Source organism: Equus quagga, chromosome 7 (assembly GCF_021613505.1).
Source record: "Equus quagga isolate Etosha38 chromosome 7, UCLA_HA_Equagga_1.0, whole genome shotgun sequence".
Classification (NCBI taxonomy): Eukaryota; Metazoa; Chordata; class Mammalia; order Perissodactyla; family Equidae; genus Equus; species Equus quagga.
Genome location: NC_060273.1, coordinates 100530076 through 100551767, shown reverse-complemented (window position 1 = coordinate 100551767; position 21692 = coordinate 100530076). Strand labels below are relative to the sequence as shown.

The 21692-nt window shown below is 38.9% G+C and overlaps 1 protein-coding gene across 3 annotated transcripts in view; it reads right to left on the bottom strand.

Annotated features, from left to right (window-relative positions):
* MCC (MCC regulator of WNT signaling pathway) overlaps positions 1–21692 on the bottom strand; it is a 411658-nt gene that overhangs the window by 303330 nt on the left and 86636 nt on the right. For all 3 annotated transcript variants that reach the window (XM_046665743.1, XM_046665741.1, XM_046665742.1), the window contains exon 3: positions 524–738. In XM_046665743.1, coding sequence (XP_046521699.1) covers positions 524–738 — 215 coding nt within the window. The remainder of the gene's footprint in view (positions 1–523; positions 739–21692) is intronic.

The window sequence follows — 21692 nt, the reverse complement described above, 5'->3', positions numbered from 1 at the left end:
GGTTACCAAAGGTAATGATTCATCCCAAGGTAAAAGGGAAGGTTAAATCAAGCATAATGAAATTCTAAGTTGTTCCACAGTTTTCAACAGAAAATATTTTAAAAGTACAAACAGAAACAATAATCAAACTTTCAAGGAAATGTGGTCCTCTTTGTTTTTCAAGTGAATAAAGTCCAAATTAGGGAACAGAAAGGATTGCCTCTTACTAATTTGTAATGTCTGGTACCACAGAAGTGCTCTACCTGTGGAACAGCTGTTGTAGATGTTCTAGTAATTAAATCCATACAAGATACAGACTGAAAACACCTTTTAGGAGTCCACTCTGCTCTCAATGATGGCAGTGAAGTCACTACTCTTAAGTGTTTGGAGCCGTTAACATTATTGGCAATGCTGGAAAGGGTACCATGTTTAGCTCAATAAAAAAGACAATATTCGATATGTCCCCTGGAGCTCAAAATTAAAATATTTTTATTGGAATTCACACAGGCCTAAAGATGTGTTCTCTGAACCAGAAAGTACTCACCGTGTTGGCCAGCTCTAGATAGCTTCCTCCTACCGAGTTGCCAAAATGCGGCGACTGTGTGAGCAGCTTGTGGAGAGCAGCAGCCTGCTGATGCAAAGAGCTTCCGCCGTACCCGAGAAGCTTCTGTAGGGCCGACTGACTCTGCAAGTCCGGGCTCTGGAGATCCCTGGCACCCGAGTCGTATTCCCAGCTCTCCTTGGCTGCTGATAGGGCACCTAGGTCCAGGAGAGGCAGGGAAAATAGAAAGAGGTTTCCTTCATTAGTCTGTGGGTGGCCAGGAGGCAAAGATTTGGAACCTCCTAACTCTTCCATGAGCCAGCATGTGAGAACACATGTGGCGCCCAGGCTGCATGCTAAGCACTTTCCTTTTCATATGACACATGGGGAGCCTGGAGATAAAAGCAGTTTTAGGCAAAGCATTCAGAAATAACTACCCAGTGTGTATGTGTCCCCCAAACAGAATGCTTAGCAAAAAATCAGGGAAGAGCCAAGAAAAGGGAATGCAGATCAGAGCCACATCTATCTGATTCACACAGGCTTACTGTATGATTCGCTTACTTACTGCAATCCTTTTTCCCAGTTGAGGAAGAAGGAAGCAAGTGAGAAGATAGAAAGTTAAGATACGGCACTTTTGTGATAATTTTCTACTGTCAGTGTACTCTTACCTGGAAGAAGCTACAGGAAGCTGGACCACATTTGCCAGTTGGGTGTAGCCATGCGGCTGAGTTCTGAGCAACAGAATTTGAACAGAAGCGATAAGCATCACTTCAGCGCCTGGCTCATAAAACCCCCAGTGTGTGATTCTCCACGCCCTTTGCCTTCCGGCCTGGTTCAAAGGGGCAGGACACCCCTGGAAGCCATGTGATACAGATGGTGAAGCCGCAGATGGAAGATGTCTGGATCCCTGAATTATCTCCTGCAGCAAGGCTGTCTGCTGATCCCAGGTACCCTGTTTTGACTTTATGGGATTAGAAAAGAGCAACTTCTTTCATGTTTGATTCACTGTCTATTTTTGGTTTGTTTGTGAGAGCAGGTAGTATTATCTTAACTATTACAGCAGATTAAAACCTAATAAAAGATGCTAATGATTATAATATAATGGTAAAGTGCAATGAAAAAGCAGATCTAGAGGAGAAGTATCTAACCCAGTCCCCCTGGAGAGGGGTGGGGAATGTTCAGGAAAAGCTTACTAGAGGAGAAAGTCAGATGCTTCCGTTGTCACCTTTGCTAGAAAAATTGGATTTTGAGTAAAGCCAGCTTCCTTGTGTTGCTTGCTTCTGAATAGAAGCCCCTGGTGGTGCAGCTGGTTGGTGGAGCCCGGGTCACATGCCTCTGTCTTAGCTGCAAGGGAGGCTGGGAAGTTTGTTTTCTGGCTTCTACTCTGGGAGGTGGGATTTATGAGGTGAGACTTTTCCCAAACCTGGGAAGAGAATTCAAAAGTCCTGGGCAGCAGAAAACATGGCAAAGGTCTACACACAGTCACTGTGCTAGTACTGGGGAGATAGCCATGAGCGCAATAAATAGTAGTCCCTGCCCATGGAGGTTCATTTTAGTGGGTTTTTAATACATGACTTTTAATGGCAAAAAAAGGGGACTCATTAAAATGATTTAATTTATAGTATGAAATGAGACCATATACAGATTACTCTATAATTTACTTGAATATAATTACATATAGCAAACATTACGTACAGCGAGTTCTGATATGAATGTCCAATCACTCCTTTTTAGGTATTGGTGAATTTAGTCAATGTGATTTGGAAAACTGTCTTTGTCTGGAACCACTTCAGATGGTTTCCCCCTATGAATCAAGTTCTGCTGACCTTCTTCAGTCAGTCTGACCCAACACTCTTTTTGTACAGTGTTGTATAACTGGGGTGACATGTCTTTGTATCAAAGCAGACAATTCTGCCCGTGTTTGCAATTGCTCAAAGTTTATTTTAATATCAAAGTCTATCAACTGTATTGCAAGGGCGGTTTTGCTTTCCTTCAACATAGACTGCGGGAGGTCCGCCCTCCCTGCCCCTGCTCCTCCGAATGTGCTGTCGTCTGCCTGGCTGCCTCACAGTCTCTGTGCTGGCCCCCGAAACATGTGGCAAGAAGACTGATGGAGGTCAGAGTTGAAAAACATGTTGAATCATGGATGGCCTTATATCTCATACACAAGACAAACAGGCATAAGGTTGGGCCCCTGCCTTTTATGTTTCACCACAATATCCCCAGCACCCTGCACACCCCCCACGACATATCAGGCATTTAATATACATTTACTGAATGGATTGCTAAATTGTCTATGGTTGTAGTATCATAGGGTTTCACTTCTTAACCGGCAAAAGCAACGTGGAGGCTAATTTTTAAAATCAAAATAAATTATACATGTCAACTTTTTTCTTTAGGAAAACAGGGAGCCTCATTTTCAGATAATAAAATACAACAGTTCTGGGGAGAGGTGGCCGAAGGAAGCGTCATTTGAATTTGTTATGCTGTATTCACAGACCCAAACCCAGTTTCTGGCAGAGTCATATAATCAGGTTAGCCAAGCTCCATGCTAATCAGCAAGATCAAAAGCCCCTCACACTATCACCACAACAACTTTTGTTGAAATGATGCTGAGGAACTCAGATCTTCTGCTAAGGAGCCAAGTCAATCATATTAGCATCCACATCAATGGACCCCAAAAAGGGAAGTGCATTTTTTCAGTTCAGTAGACTCTGCCTATTACTCTCTTTTAATCTGCCTTCATATCATTTTTTTTTTCTGGATAAAACCCAACATTCCTGAGGCAAAAATTAGTTATTTAGTTAGGATGATCTCACTGAAAAATGTCAAAAATGTGGGTCTGGTAACCATCTTCCTTTTGCCCTTTGAAGCCCGATGGTACCCGACGATTCCAGGCTCACACACAGCCTCTTGCCAACCTCGCTTCACTCCCTAGCTGATCTCAAAAAAAGCCTGCTGACCTCAGGGAGACGGCTGTGCTTTCTCTCCCTTAACATGAACTTCATTTCAGTTCTGCTGTCCCGCATGCTCACTACGCTCTCTGATGTTCTTCTCATAAGGACACTAATCCCATCATGAGGTCCTCATCATCATGACCTCATCTGACTCTAATTGCCTTCCCAAAACCCCATCTCCAAAGCCCAGCAGAATGGGGGTTATGGCTTCAACATATGATTTTGCGGGGGACAAAAACATTTAGTCCATAACAACCACCGAGCACTTTTTTCCAGGCCAGGAAGGAAACTGACTGCACAGCGTCTCTTTAAATACAAAAGGCCAAAGCACTCCCTGGGTCTAGAGGTCTCTGTGCACACAGAATCAAGGAAGCCATCATTTCCACTACTATAATCCTATAGGGCATGTTAAGTAAGGGGTGAGGTGTATTTTATTTTTTTGGTAAGGAAGATTGGCTCTGAGCTAACATCTCTTGCCAATCTTCCTCTTTTTTTTTCCCTCCCAAAAGACCCAGTACATAATTGTAGATCCTAGTTGTAGGTCATTCTAGTTCTTCTATGTGGGATGCTGCCTCAGCATGGCTTGAGGGGTGGTGCATATGTCTGTGCCCAGGATCCGAACTGGTGAACTACAGACCACCAAAGCGGAGCATGGCAAACTTAACCACTCGGCCATGGGGCCAGCCCCACCCACTTTTAAAACCAGAATATTTAGCGTTTGAAGGTGGCATAGCACAGATTCTAAATGTTTTACTTATCAGAAAAGCATAGGAAACAAGTGGCATTTTGACATGATTATAAAATGCATCACTGGGAAAACCCTGCTCTCAGAGAGAATGCTGGAACAGAAAATCTGCCAAACACGGAGATCCTTGCTCTGCTGGGTACTTAGCAGCTACATGTTAGTGCTTTAATCCCATCCTCAAGGTGCCACCCACGTTTGGCTCCAAGGTCTGCAATTACTGTGCTTATTCACCAAAGGCACTATGCCACCTTCCCAGCAGGCCAAGCCCCCTGTGAGAATAAGGCAAGTCAAAGCATTTAGAACACCTAAAATTCACCTTAAAGATAGTAACAACAGGGGCCGGCCTGGTGGCATAGTGGTTAAGTTCACGCACCCCACTTTGGCGGCCCGGGGTCCACCAGTTCAGATCCTGGGTACGGACCTGGACACTGCTCATCAAGCCATGCTGAGGTGGTGTCCCACATAGAAGAACTAGAAGGATGTACAACTAGAATATACAACCATGTACTGAGGCTTTGGGGAGAAAAAAAAAGAGAAAGATTGGCAACAGATGTTAGCCCAGGGCCAATCTTCCTTAAAAAAAAGAAAACAACAACGATCATGATACATAACATCTGTTCAAAGCCACTAGGAGCAGGGCACTGTTCTAAGCATCATACATATATTATCTTATCTCGTCCTAGCCACAGCCTATGAATGACTAAATTATGTTTTCCATTTTTAGAAAAGGACCTTTTTCTCTCTTTCAGCTTAGTTTTGTAGACATTGCCATTGGCATAAAACAGTGGTTAAGAGCTGGGGTTTTGTAGTCAAATTGCTTGAGGTCAAATCAAGAGTTACTTTTTCCAGCTATGTGACCTCAAGCAAGTTATTTAACCTAAGTCTCAGTTTCTTCATCTTTAAAATGAGGATAATAACACAGAGATGTGAGAATTGAATAAGATTAAAATATGTTGAACATATTAGACAATCTCTGGCATAGGATAAACTGAGCAACAAACGTTAGCAATTATCTGGTCACACTTCACAATTTTAGTTATTTGGAATCCATTTTGGACAAATTAATAGGGAACAAATATAGGGGGGAAATGTATACTCTCTCCCAGCTTCTGAAATTACCAATTCTTAAAAAACAAACCTTTGGCACCTAACCAGTGGCTAAAATCGCATTAGTTACTTAATATTAGCGTTATTGTAAAGACAATGAAAATAGCCAATTAGGTCAGGGTCAAAGTCAAAGTCTTTGGTTATTAGGTTTGATAGACTGTGCTTTCCTATTCTACTTGGCCAACTCTTATCTCCAGAGCATAACCGGCCTTCCCAAGACTTGCGGCCAGCACCATGGAAATCTGCACAGCCAAGCAGCAGCAGTGGCAGCTCAAAAGCAGAGCAGTTATGACTTATTCATCAGCTCTGTGCTCTGGCCATCCTAACCACCCCTCTGCTTTCTACCTTCATTCCTTCTTTTCCTCCTTTATTTGAATGCTGGGGCCTCTCATCACATCACAGGCAGATGACAATGCAGAGTGCTGAGGGGATCCTGAGCCTGTATTAATAGTATCTTATGATATTGTCTGTATTTAGTGGTCATTGATCTTTCATGTATGTGGATTGTCTACAGAACACTGCCTACGTTATTACCCTCAGTGGCAAGAGAGAAAATACACCTTTCAAAACTCCAGAGGTAGCTACTGTCTGAATTTAGAACTACCACACTGATAGAAGCATGGGAGAATTTGAACAAATTGGCTGCCAGGTGTCAGCCTTTCTTGTCATAGCACATTTACTATTTCTAGATAATACTGACATCAACAGAAGCAGCAGTAAATCGTTTAGTCCAAAACAGAATCACCATATGTGTCTTTAGTCATTTATTAATGTCAATGCTTGGTACAAAATTCAAAGCCCAACTCCCGTGAGGACATCTAGCTTCCTCCAGCACAAATTACGTTGCAAACACAGGCCAATTGTCTTAAAATCTGTGTCTGTGGTCACAAAGAAAATTGGGTGGGAAAGGATAGATAAACAGAGCCCACCTATCCTTCTCTTGGGAAGAAACAAAAGCAACTCAAAGCACATGTCTTACTAAGGGGAGGTGAATAATACTACCTCCCGTGTGATAAAAGTCAGTTCTTTGGCCTTTGGCTGTCTTCAGGAAGTGAGCCTATTAGTGTCCTATTTTGAATATATGTCACACGTATCCTTCCTGGGAACAATGTACTGAATTTCAATGAAACATTGGGAATAGAATGGAAGATGTATCTTGAAATGCAAGTCCCTTGCCCCCCCCCACCCCCACCCCAAGACTCTTGATAGGTGACAAGGAAGAAAGAAATGAAGAAATGCATTTTTCTTACTGAAGTGTGCTTATCTACATCACCATCATTAGTGGGTATTTCTTAATGTCCCACTCTGTACAAGTAAGTTCAACACTCCTTGATGTATTTAAGCACAGGCTTGGGAGCACTTAATGGAAGCTAGTTTAGAGACAACCAAAGGGAGAGCTGGAATAAATCACCTTTGAAATTCTTCTCCAGCCTGAGATTCTATTCTTCACCAAATTTAATATAAAAGGCAGTGCCTGCCCCTTGGCAGTTAATAATTTAGTTATGAAAGCACAGCTGAGGCAAGAATCTTTAACCTTTTTTTTAAAAAAAAAAAAAACAAAAATAATATTTGGCCACTTATTATTTTGGCTTGTTTGAACTAAATATACGAAGGAGATAAGCAAGAGGGTTGATTCAGGGCTAAAGAATTCAAAGGAGAGTTTAGGGAAAGTGTTATAATGAAGAGGCATTAGAACAAAGAAATGTTAATTGAGTTTCACTTGAACCTGAAGCTGGTATGGGGTTGGGGGGCTAACATCTATGGTCCACAAGAGTTTAAGATTTTTTTGTTTTTAAAAATTTGTCTCTCTGGGTTAGAAGGCAGAGACTGTATTTTGGATCAATTTATCTTTCTCTTACAAGGCATATTAATGAGCCATGTATTCAGTAAGCCCTTGGTAGTCACTAATTTTTAAGTACATGAATGGAAGACTGAATGGGGATAATGCTAATCTGGACCTGCTCTCTGTGATGAGAAGCATCACACACATCCTTCGGTTGGCATGCCCACAGGGCTCCTCATATTTCTTGGCTGAAAACTGGCCTAATCAAAATGGGAAATGCCACAGGAGGAAATATACAAACAGGAATACCAAAAAACGATTCTTATCCCAGTTCTTAGCAAAAACTAGAATCATATTATCCTTTATTCCTGAAAAGTTGATATTTTTCATTTAAGTTTTAAAAATATGGTGGATTATATTAACTTTCTAATGTTAAATCAAGCTTGTACTCAAGAGACAAACTCAACATCATCAAAATATGTGATATCTTGTTCATATATTATTGATTTTGATTTGCTAGCATTTTGCTTAGGATTTTTGCATCTCTGTTCAAAAGTAAAATTGGCCTATAATTTTTCTTTCTTACACTGTCCTTGTCATATTTTGGTATCAAGGTTATGTGTGAGTCTATATGAGACTGGAATTATTTGTCTTTTCCGTGTTAGGTAGACCTTGCCAGTGAAGCTGTCTGGGCCTGGAGTGTGCATTGTGGAAAGATTTTTTTAAATTACTGTTTTAATTTTATTCTTAGTTGTAAAACTATTCAGATTTTATATTCCTTAATGAATCAGTTTTAGTAAGTTATATTTTTTCTGGAAATTCCCTTATTTCTTCTGAAGTTTTAAATATATTGGCAGAAAATTGATCATAATATTTTCTTTTGGTTCATGTCTGCAGCATCTGTAGCGATGTCTCCTTTTCATTCCTGATAGTGGTTATAACAAACCCTGCCTTGGCCACCTAGCCTGCCAACAACACTGTAGACCTGGCTGGATGACACAATCTTGACTCAGTTGCCACATGTGCAAATAGAGGCCCTGGATGCCCTGCTCCTGCTACACACATACCATACCTACATAGCCTATGACCTTGAGCCAGCCTAGTGTGTAGCCAACCAACAAACCCATGTATTGCCAAACAGCTCCCAGGTGTTTTCCATTCCCTAATAGAGGTCTGAGACAGTCTGTAGTCCTTTCCTGTCTCCTCCCCTAAACCTCAACCTGGAGAGCCTTCCTGGACTCCATGCTCGATTGGGTTGCCTGCTTGGCGGTAAAACTTTCCCACTCAGCAATCAATCCTTGCTTTCTAAAGGTCTTCACTTTTTTCTTTAACAATTATTTGTGCCTTCTCTCTTTTTACATTAGCATTCTGTCAGGAAGTTATCAATTTCATAAATCTATTAGAAAAACCATCTTTAGCCTTTGCTGTGCCTCTACATTGTATGCTTGCTTTCTATTTCATTAATGGTTGTTCTTCTCTTTATTATATCCTTTCTTCTATTTCATTTGTGTTTATTTTGCTGTTCTCTTTCTTTTTTTTTGGTATTTTCTTTATTGTGGTAACATTGCTTTATAGGATTACATAAATTTCAGGCATACATCATTACATTTCAATTTCTGTGCAGATTACATCGTGTTTATCGCCCAAAGACTAATTACAATCCATCACCATATACACATGTGCCTAATTACCCCTTTCATTCTCCTCTCTCCTCACTTCCCCTCTGGTAACCACCCGTCCAATCTTTGTCTCTATGTTATTGTTTCTTGTTGTTTTTATCTTCTATTTATGAGTGAGATCATATGGTATTTGACTTTCTCCCTCTGACTTATTTCACTTAGCATAATACCCTCAACGTCCTGCTGTTCTCTTTCTAAGTTCTTGGAATGGATGCTCAACTCAGCCCTTTTTTCTTTTATTTTCCAATATATGCGCAAAAAGTTATCAAATGTCCTCTAATACTGCTTCAGTTGCATTTCAATCGATATTTTCATAATCTCTTAATTCAAATTATTTTTGAGTTTTCATAATTTTGTCTAAGACCCATGGGATATTTAAGAGTATGTCCCTTAATTTCCTATCCTATGGGGTTTTGGCAATGTTATTGATTTATAGGTTCATTGCATTGTATTCAGAACGTATGGTCTGTGTTATTTCAATTCTTTTAACTTTAGTGAGACTTGTTTAGTGGCCTGTACATGATCAAATTTTACAGATGTTCCACGTATATTTAAAAAGAAAGTGTATCTTGCAGTTGTTGAGTGGAATGGGCTTTCTATGTTTATATATCAAGCTTCTTAATTAGGTTATTCAAATCTTACAGATCCTTATTATTTTTTTGGTCTGCTTGTTCTAGTAATTAGTAAGAAATATACTAATATATTTCATAATGATTGTGGATTGGTGTATTTCTTTTGTAGATGTCAATTTTTGCTTTAAGTATTTTGAGGCTTTTTTTATTAGGCATACACAAATTTAAAATTTTCACATCTTTCTGGTGAATTTAATCCTTCACCATTTTGAAATAAGCCTATATCTAACAAGGCTCTTGTGGTATAATAAAAAATATATATTTGGGTTTTGCTGTCTGTTCCCAGCACAGAGCTCCTAAAGTCGTTGGAATTTCCTGAGTGAGAAGAATGTCCTTTGTATACTAATGGGATGATTCAAGGCAAGGAAGAGTATGGGAATTCTAGGGGCTAAGACTAAGTTCTATCACCTATGGCCAAGGATTTAATCAACGATGCCAACATAATGAAATCTTGATAAAATCCCCTTAACACTGGGGTTTCAAGTTGGTGAACACATCCATGTGCCAGGAAGGTGGTGAACCTCAGCTCCACAGAGACAGAGGCTCCTGTGCTTGGGATCCTTCTGGACCTTGCCCTATACAGCTCTTCAACTGGCTGTTCATTTGTATCCTTTATAATAAACTGTGATAGTAAGTATAGTGCCTTCCTGAGTTCTGAGAGTCATTCTGGATTTATTGAACCTGAGGGTGGGGATGGAGCGTCATGGGAACTCCTAAATCTATAGTTAGCTGGGCAGAAGTGCAGGTAGCCTGGGGATACCTGATGGCCAGGGTGTCTGAAATGGAGGCAGTCTTGAGGGACTGAGACCTTGACTTGGTGGGTCTGGGCTTACTCCAAGTAGTGTCAGAATTGAATTGAACTGTAGGACACTCAGTTGGTGTCAGAGAATCAGAGAATTGGTATTGGAATGACGTAGTTGGTGTCAGGGACAAAAAAACACACAGCTTTTTAACTTAAAGGCAATTTTGTTTCCACTTTTATAGTTACTCCACACTTCTTTTGGTGAGGAAGGCTTAACAAATATTTTTCCATTGTTTTACTTTCATTATTTTCATTGGTTTTTGATTTATCCCTTGTAAACAGCCTACAAACTGATTTTTACAATCCATTCTTAACATCCAGGTCTTTTAATTGTGTAGAATTTAATCTAATTACATTTAATTGAATTACTAATACAAGGACTAATCTCTCTGATCTCATTTTGTTCTTCCTATATGTCTACCTGTTTTAAATTTCTTTCTCTTTTTTGCCTTCTTGAAAATTTTTCTCATTCCACTTTTCAAATCTATAGATTTGAGAGTTAAACACTTTCTTTCTATTTTAGCAATTATGTTAGAAATTAGAACCTGCATCCATAATTTATCCAAATCTAAAGTTTATCAATATCTTTACCTATCTCTGGACAATATAAGGACCTCAGAAAACTTGAAATCTTTCTATCCTACTCCCAACTTATACGCTATTATTGTTGTATTTTCCTTTAAAACTCCAAGACAAAGTTTTATTGTTTTATACTGTTTAAGTTTACCCACATAGTTACTACTTTCATTAGTCTTCTTTCTCTCCTGCAGTTCAGAACTTATATCTGGAACCACTCTCATTTGCTTGAAATATATCCCTTAGAATTCCTTTTAATGAAGGTCTTCTCTACGTTTATGTTTGTCTTTAAGTGTCTTTGTTTTCATCCTGGTTCTTGAAAGATACTTTTGCTGGGTATGGTATGTTAGGTTGTCACGTTATTTTTCTCTCAGTACATATAAGACAGAGGAATGCCACTGTCTACTGCCTTCCATTGTTCTTTTTTTTTTAAAGATTTTATTTTTTTTCCTTTTTCTCCCCAAAGTCCCCCAGTACATAGTTGTATATTCTTCATTGTGGGTCCTTCTAGTTGTGGCACGTGGGACACTGCCTCAGCGTGGTTTGATGAGCAGTGCCATGTCTGCGCCCAGGATTCGAACAAATGAAACACTGGGCTGCCTGCAGTGGAGCTCAGGAACTTAACCACTCGGCCACGGGGCCAGCCACCCTTCCATTGTTCTTGATGGTCAGCTCTCAGTTTAAATGCTGCTCCTTTGAAAGTAATCTGCCTCTTTAAAAAAATACTTTCTAAATTTTCTCTTTGTCTTTGGTGTTTTATAGGCTCACCAGAATGTGTCTGATTATCTAATCATGTTACTTGATATGTATATTTCTTATCCTTTTTCCTGCTTCAGACTCATTGGGGTTCTGGAATCTACTGGTTGGTATATTTTATTAGTTTTCAAAGATACTTAGCCATTACCTAAATGCTGCTTCTGCCTCATTCTTTCTTTCCTCTCCTTCTGAGAATCCAACTTTAGGTTAAACTTTCTTGACTCAATCTCTCTTTCAAATTTTACATTTTATATCTCTTTCTTCTTCTGTACTTTCTAAATGATATCCTCTAACTTCTCCTCTAGTTCACTAATTTTCTCTTCATCTTTAACTAATTTGTTGTTAATTTTGATTTCAATTATTACACTTCTCATTCTTAATTGTTCATTTGATTCCTTTTCAAATCTGCTTGTTCTTTTTTGGTTTTCTTTTTCTAGCTTAGATTTTCTTTCAGAACAGAGTAAACATTATTACTTTATATTCTGAGTCCGATAATTCCAATAAACGAAATCTCGGGTTTTTCTTAATGTTAATTCTTGCTTTTGGTATGTAGTCTCCTTATACACTTAGTAATTGTAGATACTGAGTTGCCCAAATTCCCTGGAAAACTACTTGTGGATATTCTTTTAGAACTGCCTATCTCATCTCTAAGGTAATTTCTCTGGGAATACTCTGAGGGTTGTATATGTGTTGGTGTACTTATGGTTCAACATTACATAGAAGATAGAGTCCTCTCGTAGTCTATCCTTTGAAAAAAGTTTATATCTTATTAGATTCCCCACCTTAGCAGTCCTTGGAATTTGTCTTCTGTTCCCAGAGCCCACAAGGTCATGTAATTCAAAGTTCAATTTTACTAGGTTCAGACAATAATCTCAAGGTAAAAGTGCTTTATGCTCCAGATTTCCTCATTCACTTAGATTTTAAACTCATAAAATCTTTACTATTTTGCTAGATATTCAATATTTAAAGGAAGGACTTAAAAATATAGTTGTTTCAGCTTTTTAAATTGTTTTCAGCTAGAACATATGTCCTAATATCTAATCATTTACTTGATATGGAAATCAATATTTGTTCTTTAAATTATGACTACGTGAATTATGACGATGTAAACTACACATTCACAAATGGCCCATGACTACTTTTCTTTTCTAGACCAATTTTTGTTTTCCCTAAGATAATATTTTTTTGTTTTTTAATTATTTTTCTATTTATCATGAATTCAGCATCAAATTCCTAGCCAATTACCTAAATCGCCTCTCAATAACTGAAGATGTACAGATATTCTGTCAAATTTAGTCTGAAAAGTTTCTCCTGGAGATTTTTGACCTCCTGTAGTCTAGACTGCTTCCAATAACCATTATGCTTCACTTTCAATTTGTTTTCACTCTTTGTTTCATGGTTCCAAGTATTTTTTTTGGAGGTATAGTAGATTTCGAAGAATTTAGCCATGGGAAGTAAATTTTCTGAGACTTTGCATGCATGAAAACACTTATATTTTAACCTTATATTGCATTAATAGTTTGGTAAGGAATTCTAAGTTGGAAACAATTTTTCTTCAGAATTTTGAAGACAGTACTCATTTAATATCTGTCACTGTTTTTGAGAAGTCAAAAGCCATTCCAATTTGAAATATTTTACATTTGTCCTGTTTTTTTTCCCTCTCTGAAACTTTGAAGAATCTTTTCTTTGTCCCTAGTGTTATGAAATTTCACAATGATATGTGTCAACTTTTATCTTTTGTGGTAGGTGATACTTGGTAGGCCTTTTCTATCAGGAAACTCACATCCTTCAGTTTGAAGGGAAATTTCATGGACCATTTGTTGATGATTTCTTCCCCTCTGTTTTCTTTGTTTGCTTTCCAGAACACCTATTATTTGAGTGGTAGACATTTTGCACTAGCTCTCTAATTTTCTTTCCCAGCTTATATTTCTTTGTGTCTTTGCTCCTCTTTCTGGAAGATATTCTTATCTTTATTTCTCATTCTTTGTGCCAAGTTTATCATTTATGCTATATTTTCTTCAGAGTTTTAAAAAATTTTACTCTGTTCTTTTTTGTGGATACAATATTTTCTCCTGTATTTCAGAGTGTGTTAATAAGGGATTTTTTTTCAGGATTCCCCTTGCAGAGTCTCTGTTCCCCTTAGGTTACCTTTTATAGTTGTTTTGGTCTCTATCTTTCAGTTTAGAGGAACTCCTCAGATGGCTGGTGCTCCTTGGTTGTTTGCCTCCTTGGGCCATATGACCTATTCCAACTCTAAGACCTCAGTTCACAATTCCCAAAACTATACAAGCCTATCAGGCCCGGTTTAAGAAACATGGATCTATCTCTTACTCAATGAATGGGAGCTTTATACCAGGTGTAGGCAGAAGTGAAACAAACAAAATGTTCTTCATAAGCCCTACCTCCCTCTTCCTTCCTCCGTTTCTTCCACAGCTCTAATTCTCCCTCACTCCACCTCTGTCTTTCAGGATCTCTCCTTGGCTCTTTCCCTCATTAGAGCCAGTTCAAGAAAAATATCTGATAATTTTATTGATAGACAGCATGAATGACTGATAAGGCTAACTATGTTCTCTGGTATTTTGCGTTTAATAAATGAGGACAAAACCACTTCTTGGGGATAAACCAAAGGAACAGACTCTAAGGGTGTAACTTAGTCAACATCAGAGCAAATCAGCAGAAAGGTATAAGAAAATAGACAACTCCCTTAATAAAAACACATCTTTTATCCTACAAGGCTGGCAATAGAGGGAGAATCTCTACAACAGATGATGTAACAGAACCTCATAATCCCAATTATTATCCTTCATGATTCACCTTCCCCTTCAGGATTTCCTTCTAATGATCCCTGCAACCATTCCCAGGCCATGAAGAGGCAGAGCTGTTTCTCCTTTGACATTGTGGCCCAAGAATGGACAACTGTTCTTCCTTACCACCCAAAACAGAGCAAAGTGGCAGCATTAGTAAAAGATTTTATAAACATCTAAAGAGAAATAAACATAGAAATGGCATGAAACTAGATCATCAGGCGTATCAGAGGTGACCTACTATTTGTAGGTACTAGCCCTACTCCATCCTAATCCCTGTTCAGCCCTATATTATCAGTTTTATGCTAGTTTCCAGCATTTAGGAGCATAAGACTAGATAGTCTGGGCCAGCCCTGATGGCCTAGTGGGTAAAGTTTAGCACTTCGGCAGCCTGGGTTCAGTTCCCAGGCACAGAACCACACCATTTGTCCATCAGTAGCCATGCAGTGATGGAGGCTCACACAGAAGAACCAGAAGGACTTACAATTAGAATATACAACTAAGTACTGGGGCTTTGGGGAGAAAAAAGGAAAAAAAAAAACAAGACTAGATAGTTTGATTCCTCTTATTTCAAAAACAAGAGATGAAGGCTCAGAAAGAAGCCACCTCCTACTCTGCTGACTCAAGGTCTTTCTTCTGGCAGAAGCTGCAGACTGTTGGACTATGGACTACATCTGGTTCACAGATATATTTTGTTAGCTCTGCTCTACTTAAAAATCAACTTTTAAGAATTTAGTCATTAGCATTGAAAATTTGGAGAGATCATATTTTTAAAAAGCAAAAAACATTTTCTAGCATTAAAGACACACACACACACACACACACACACACACACACAAACACACAAGATCTGGAAACATGTGGCCCCCATTCCCACATGTTCAACATTTGGCTGTAGTTGAGCATCAGCTGCCTCTTTGCAAATAGGTATGTGTCCTCCAATTTGCTAGAGCCTCCTTCTGGTCAACTTCACTCATTTATGTTGTCTCCCTGCCCTTAGCATTTGCAACACTTCCTTCTGAGCTGCATTTCTGTGTCTGAGGACCTACTCTCCCAGGTGATGGACTGGGAAGGACCATCAGAAATCATCTTCCCCTTCAGGGGAGACTCCACCTATCTCAGGGCTGTGGCCTTGCAGACCTAAGTATATATCATACTATAGTCCCAATATTCATATGAGAGGTGCACACTTACAATGGGGAGCTTTGTTATAAGGAGGGCTTTTGCCCAAGAGCCAGTACCATCCAGTGGCAAGTTTGGAAATGGATGGTATCTAAGGACTATGTTGACATACACACAGCAAGGTGAAAATGTTAATGTTTACGTCCCTGAGATTCTGGGCTTAGTTACTGTTATCCAAATGAGATACATTGTGTGAGAAATCCTTTAAAGGATAATACAACCTAAGTAAAAAGAAAAGGGCAAAGTGTCAATTGCTAGAAAAATACAAGTATTTTGAGTGCCTTGGTTTTGGCATTAAAGCAACTGAAATAGGTGAGATTGGTAAATCTACTTTTTAGGCATCCAGGGTGGCATTTTCACAGCTAAATCCCTACAAAGAAATTCCTAATAAGAAAAACAAACCGCCAAGAGGAGGCGGAGCAAAATGGCAGGGTGATCTGACCCGGGACTCTCTCCCCTCCAAAGTACCACAAAGGACTGAAAAAAAAACCCCCCCTGAATTTCAGCTAATGAACCTAATGCCAGGACTCAGAGACCTACAGTATCAAAAGACAGAAGACAGAGCCCCTACTGCCCACCTCGGAGGAGCTGGAACAGGGTAAGAGAGAACATCGCTCCATCCCCTAGAAACTGGGATCGCCATGTGGGTCCAGGAAGGAGGAGGGGAGGAGCCACGTGACCAGGGGATCATCTAGGACTCCCGCCGCCAGTACAGTGGAAACCCGCTGATGGGGGAAAGCTTCCGTGCCCAGGGACCCCATAAATGCAGGGTCCGGGGAGACCAGAGAACAGAGCTGATCAAATCCAGATCTGTGTGCAAGAGAAACCGCCCCCGCCCCCACCCCGGCAAAGCACACTGTGCGCCGCCATCTTGCCTGAAGGCGGAGAGCTCAGAACACGCGGCTCTCGATGCCCATCTAGTGGTGACAGGCTGTAACTGCAACCGAATTCTACCACCATGCGAAAAAACTGCTCCTCTACCATCCAGCAATTTATAAAAGCCCCAGACCAGAAGGAAAACAATAAAAACATAGAATTAAGTCCTGAGGACTTGGAATTAGGTAAACTAAATGAAAATGAGTTCAGAGCAGCTATAATCAAAAAACTCAATGAGGTAGAGGGAAAGATAGAGAAACAAGCCGAGTTCTGGAGTTACTTCACAAAAGAGATTGAAATTATAAAGAAGAATCAAATAGAATTACTAGAGATGAAAAACACAATGGACCAGATAAAACAGAATACAGATTCCCTGAATGCCCAGGTAGACTCCATAGAAGAGCAAACTGGCATAATCGAAGATAGGCTGAATGGCTCCAGACAGAGGAAGACAGAGAACTAAGGATTAAAAGGAATGAGGAAAGTATTAGAGAGATAGCAGATTCAATGAGGAGAAAGAATTTAAGGATCATAGGAATTCCCGAGAACGTGGAAAAGGAAAATGGAGCAGAAAGTGTGCTTAATGAAATTATAGAAGAGAACTTCCCAAATCTAGGATTGAGGGAGAAATGTGTGTAGAGGAAGCTTTCAGATCTCCTAGATTTGTCAATGTAAAAAGACCTACTGCAAGGCATATAGTAGTACAAATGGCAAAAATGAATGACAAAGAAAGAATACTCAGGGCTGCAAGACAAAAGAGAATTACCTACAAAGGAACCCCTATCAGACTTTCAGCGGATTTCTCTGCAGAAACCTTACAAGCTAGGAGAGAATGGAGTGACATATTCAAAGCTTTAAAAGATAAAAATCTTCAGCCAAGAATACTCTATCCAGCAAGAATATCCTTCAGATATGAGGGAGAAATTAAATCTTTTCCAGACAAACAAAAGTTAAGGGAATTTGTAACCAAAAGTCCTCCACTACAAGAAATCCTCAAGAAGGCTCTCATACCTGAAAAAAGAAAAAAGGGAGAAAGGGGTCACAAACCACAGAGTAGGGAGACAGGTAAACAGAACCAGAATAGGATAGCAAATATTCAACTATAGCATTAGGATAAAGGTAAGGAAACTACCAAAGCAAAGATGATCTTATCACTCTAACTACAAACTCATAACACAAGTTGGAACAAGAAGTGAAAATCATAATTTAGGAGGGGAAGAGCAAAGGGACTAAATTAGTCTAGGCCAAGTAAGTAAGAGATCACCAGAGAACAGACTATATTATACACGAGATTCTAAATACAAACTTCAGGGTAGACACTAAACTAAGCAACAGAACAGAGACACAAAACATAAATAAGCAAAAATATAAGAAACCCAGCATAAGAAATTGCAGTATCAAATGGGTAGGATAAAGCACACAGGAAGAGAAAAGCAGGAAAGCCAGATAATGAGCAACAGATTGACAGCTTTAAGTCCACATGCATCAATAATCACTCTCAATGTAAACGGATTGAACTCTCCAATAAAAAGACAGAGAGTGGCTAAATGGATTAAAGAACAAGATCCAACAATTTGTTGCCTCCAGGAAACACACCTCAGCCCCAGGGACAAACACAGGCTCAGAGTGAAGGGGTGGAGGACAATACTTCAAGCTAATAGCAAGGAAAAAAAAGCAGGTGTTGCAATTCTTATATCAGACAAAGTGGATTTCAAAATAAGACAGGTAAAGAGAGACACACAGGGACAATATATAATGATCAAAAGGACACTTCATCAAGAAGAAGTAACACTTATAAATATCTATGCACCCAACATAGGAGCACCAAGGTTCATAAAGCAACTATTAACAGACCTAAAGGAAGATGTTAAAAACAACACAATAATAGTAGGGGACCTCAACACCCCACTCACATCAATGGACAGATGATCCAGACAGAAAATCAACAAAGAAATAGTGGAGCTAAATGAAAAACTAAAACAATTGGACTTAATAGGCATATATAGATCACTTCACCCTAAAACAGCTGAATACACATTCTTCTCAAGTGCACATGGAACATTCTCAAGGATAGACCATATGTTGGGAAACAAGGCAAGCCTCTACAAATTTAAAAAAATTGAAATAATAACAAGCATCTTCTCTGATCATAATGCTATAAGGCTAGAAATTAATTACAAGAAAAAAGCTGAGAAAGGCACAAAGATGTGGAGACTAAACAATACACTACTGAACAAGCAATGGATCATTGAAGAAATTAAAGAAGAAATCAAAAAATACGTGGAAACTAATGAAAATGATAACATGCCATACCAACTCATATGGGATACAGCAAAAGCTGTATTAAGAGGAAAATTCATCGCAATACAGGCACATCTTAACAAACAAGAAAAATCCCAAATAAGTGATCTTAAACTACACCTAACTGAACTAGAGAAATAAGAACAAATAAAGCCCAAAGTCAGCAGAAGGAGAGAAATAATAAAAATCAGAGCAGAAATAAATACTATTGAAACGAAAAAGGCGGTAGAAAGGATCAATGAAACAAAGAGCTGGTTCTTTGAGAAGATAAATAAAATTGACAAACCCCTAGCCAGACTTACAAAGAAAAAAAGGGAGAAAGCTCAAATAAACAAAATCAGAAATGAAAGAGGAGAAATGACAACAGACTCTGCAGAAATACAACGGATTATAAGAGAATACTACTAAAAACTCTATGCTAACAGAATGGATAACCTAGAGGAAATGGATAAATTCTTGGACTCCTACAATCTCCCAAAGCTCACTCAAGAAGAAGCAGACAATTTGAACAGACCAATCACAAGGAAAGAGATTGAAACAGCAATCAAAAACATCCCAAAGAATAAAACCCCAGGACCAGATGGCTTCCCTGGGGAATTCTACCAAACTTTCAGAGAGAATTTAATACCTATCCTTTTCAAGCTATTCCAAAAAATTAGGGAGGATGGAACACTTCCTAACACATTCTATGAGGCCAACATCACGCTGATACCAAAGCCAGACACGGACGCCACGAAAAAAGAGAACTATAGGCCAATATCACTGATGAATATAGATGCAAAAATTCTAAACAAAATTTTGGCCACCAGAATTCAGCAATTCTTCAAAAGGATCATACATCATGATCAAGTGGGATTCATACCAGGGACACAGGGATGGTTCAACATCCGCAATCAATCAACGTGATACACCACATCAACAAACTGAGGAATAAAAACCACATGATCATCTCAATAGATCCAGAGAAAGTATTTGACAAGATTCAACAGCCATTTATGATAAAAACTCTGAACAAAATGGGCATAGAAGGGAACTACCTCAACATAATAAAGGCCATATATGACAAGCCCACAGCCAACATCATACTCAATGGGCAAAAACTGAGTGCCATCCCCCTGAAAACAGGAACGAGATAAGGATGCCCTCTATCACCACTCTTATTTAACATAGTACTGGAGGTCCTGGCCAGAGCAATCAGGCAAGATAAAGGAATAAAAGGAATCCAAATAGGGAGGGAAGAAGTGAAACTCTCGCTGTTTGCAGACGACACGATCTTATATATAGAAAACCCCAAAGAATCCATTGGAAAACTCTTAGAAGTAATCAACAACTACAGCAAAGTTGCAGGGTATAAAATCAATTTGCATAAATCAGTAGCATTTCTATATTCTAACAATGAACTAACAGAAAAAGAACTCAAGAACACAATACCATTCACAATCGCAACAAAAAGAATAAAATACCTCGGGGTAAATTTAACTAAGGAAGTGAAGGACCTATATAATGAAAATTACAAGGCCTTTCTGAGAGAATTGGATGACGACATAAGGAGATGGAAAGACATTCCATGTACATGGATTGGAAGAATAAACATAGCTAAAATGTCCGTTCTACCTAAAGCAATCTACAGATTCAACGCTATCCCAATCAGAATCCCAATGACATTCTTTACAGAATTAGAACAAAGAATCCTAAAATTTATATGGGGTAACAAAAGACCCTGAATTGCTAAAGCAATCCTGAGAAAAAAGAACAAAACGGGAGGCATCACAATCCCTGACTTCAAAACTTACTACAAAGCTACAGTAATCAAAACAGCATGGTACTGGTACAAAAACAGGTGCACAGATCAATGGAACAGAATTGAAAGCCCAGAAATAAAACCACACATCTATGGACAGCTTATTTTCGACAAAGGAGCTGAGTGCATACAATGGAGAAAAGAGAGTCTTTTCAACAAATGGTGCTGGGAAAACTGGAAAGCCATATGTAAAAGAATGAAAATTGACCATTCTTTTTCACCATTCACCAAAATAAACTCAAAATGGATCAAAGACCTAAAGGTGAGACCTGAAACCATAAGGCTTCTAGAAGAAAACGTAGGCAGTACACTCTTTGATATCAGTATTAAAAGGACCTTTTCGGACACCATGTCTTCTCAGAGAAGGGAAACAATAGAAAGAATAAACAAATGGGACTTCATCAGACTAAAGAACTTCTTCAAGGCAAATGAAAACAGGATTGAAACAAAAAAACAACCCACTAACTGGGAAAAAATATTTGCAAGTCATATATCTGACAAAGGCTTAACATCCATAATATATAAAGAACTCTCACAACTCAACAACAAAAAATTAAACAACCCCATCAAAAAATGGGCTGGAGACATGAACAGACATTTCTCCAAAGAAGATATACTGATGGCCAATAGGCACATGAAAAGATGCTCATCATCGCTGATCATCAGGGAAATGCAAATCAAAACTACACTAAGGTATCACCTTACACCCATTAGAATGACAAAAATATCTAAATGTAATAGTAACAAATGTTGGAGAGGTTGTGGAGAGAATGGAACCCTCATACACTGCTGGTGGGAATGCAAACTAGTGCAGCCACTATGGAAAACAGTATGGAGATTCCTCAAAAAATTAAAAATAGAACTACCATACAATCCAGCCATCCCACTACTGGGTATCTATCCAAAGAGCTTGAAGTCAGCAATTCCAAAAGTCCTATGCACCCCAATGTTCATTGCAGCATTATTTACAATAGCCAAGACATGTGCCCATCAACAGATGAATGGATAAAGTGCCCATCAACAGACAAATGGATAAAGAAGTTGTGGTATATATATACAATGGAATACTACTCAGCTGCAAAAGAGAACAAAATCATCCCATTTGCAACAACATGGATGGACCTTGAGGGAATTATGTGAAATGAAATAAGCCAGTTAGAGAAGGATAATC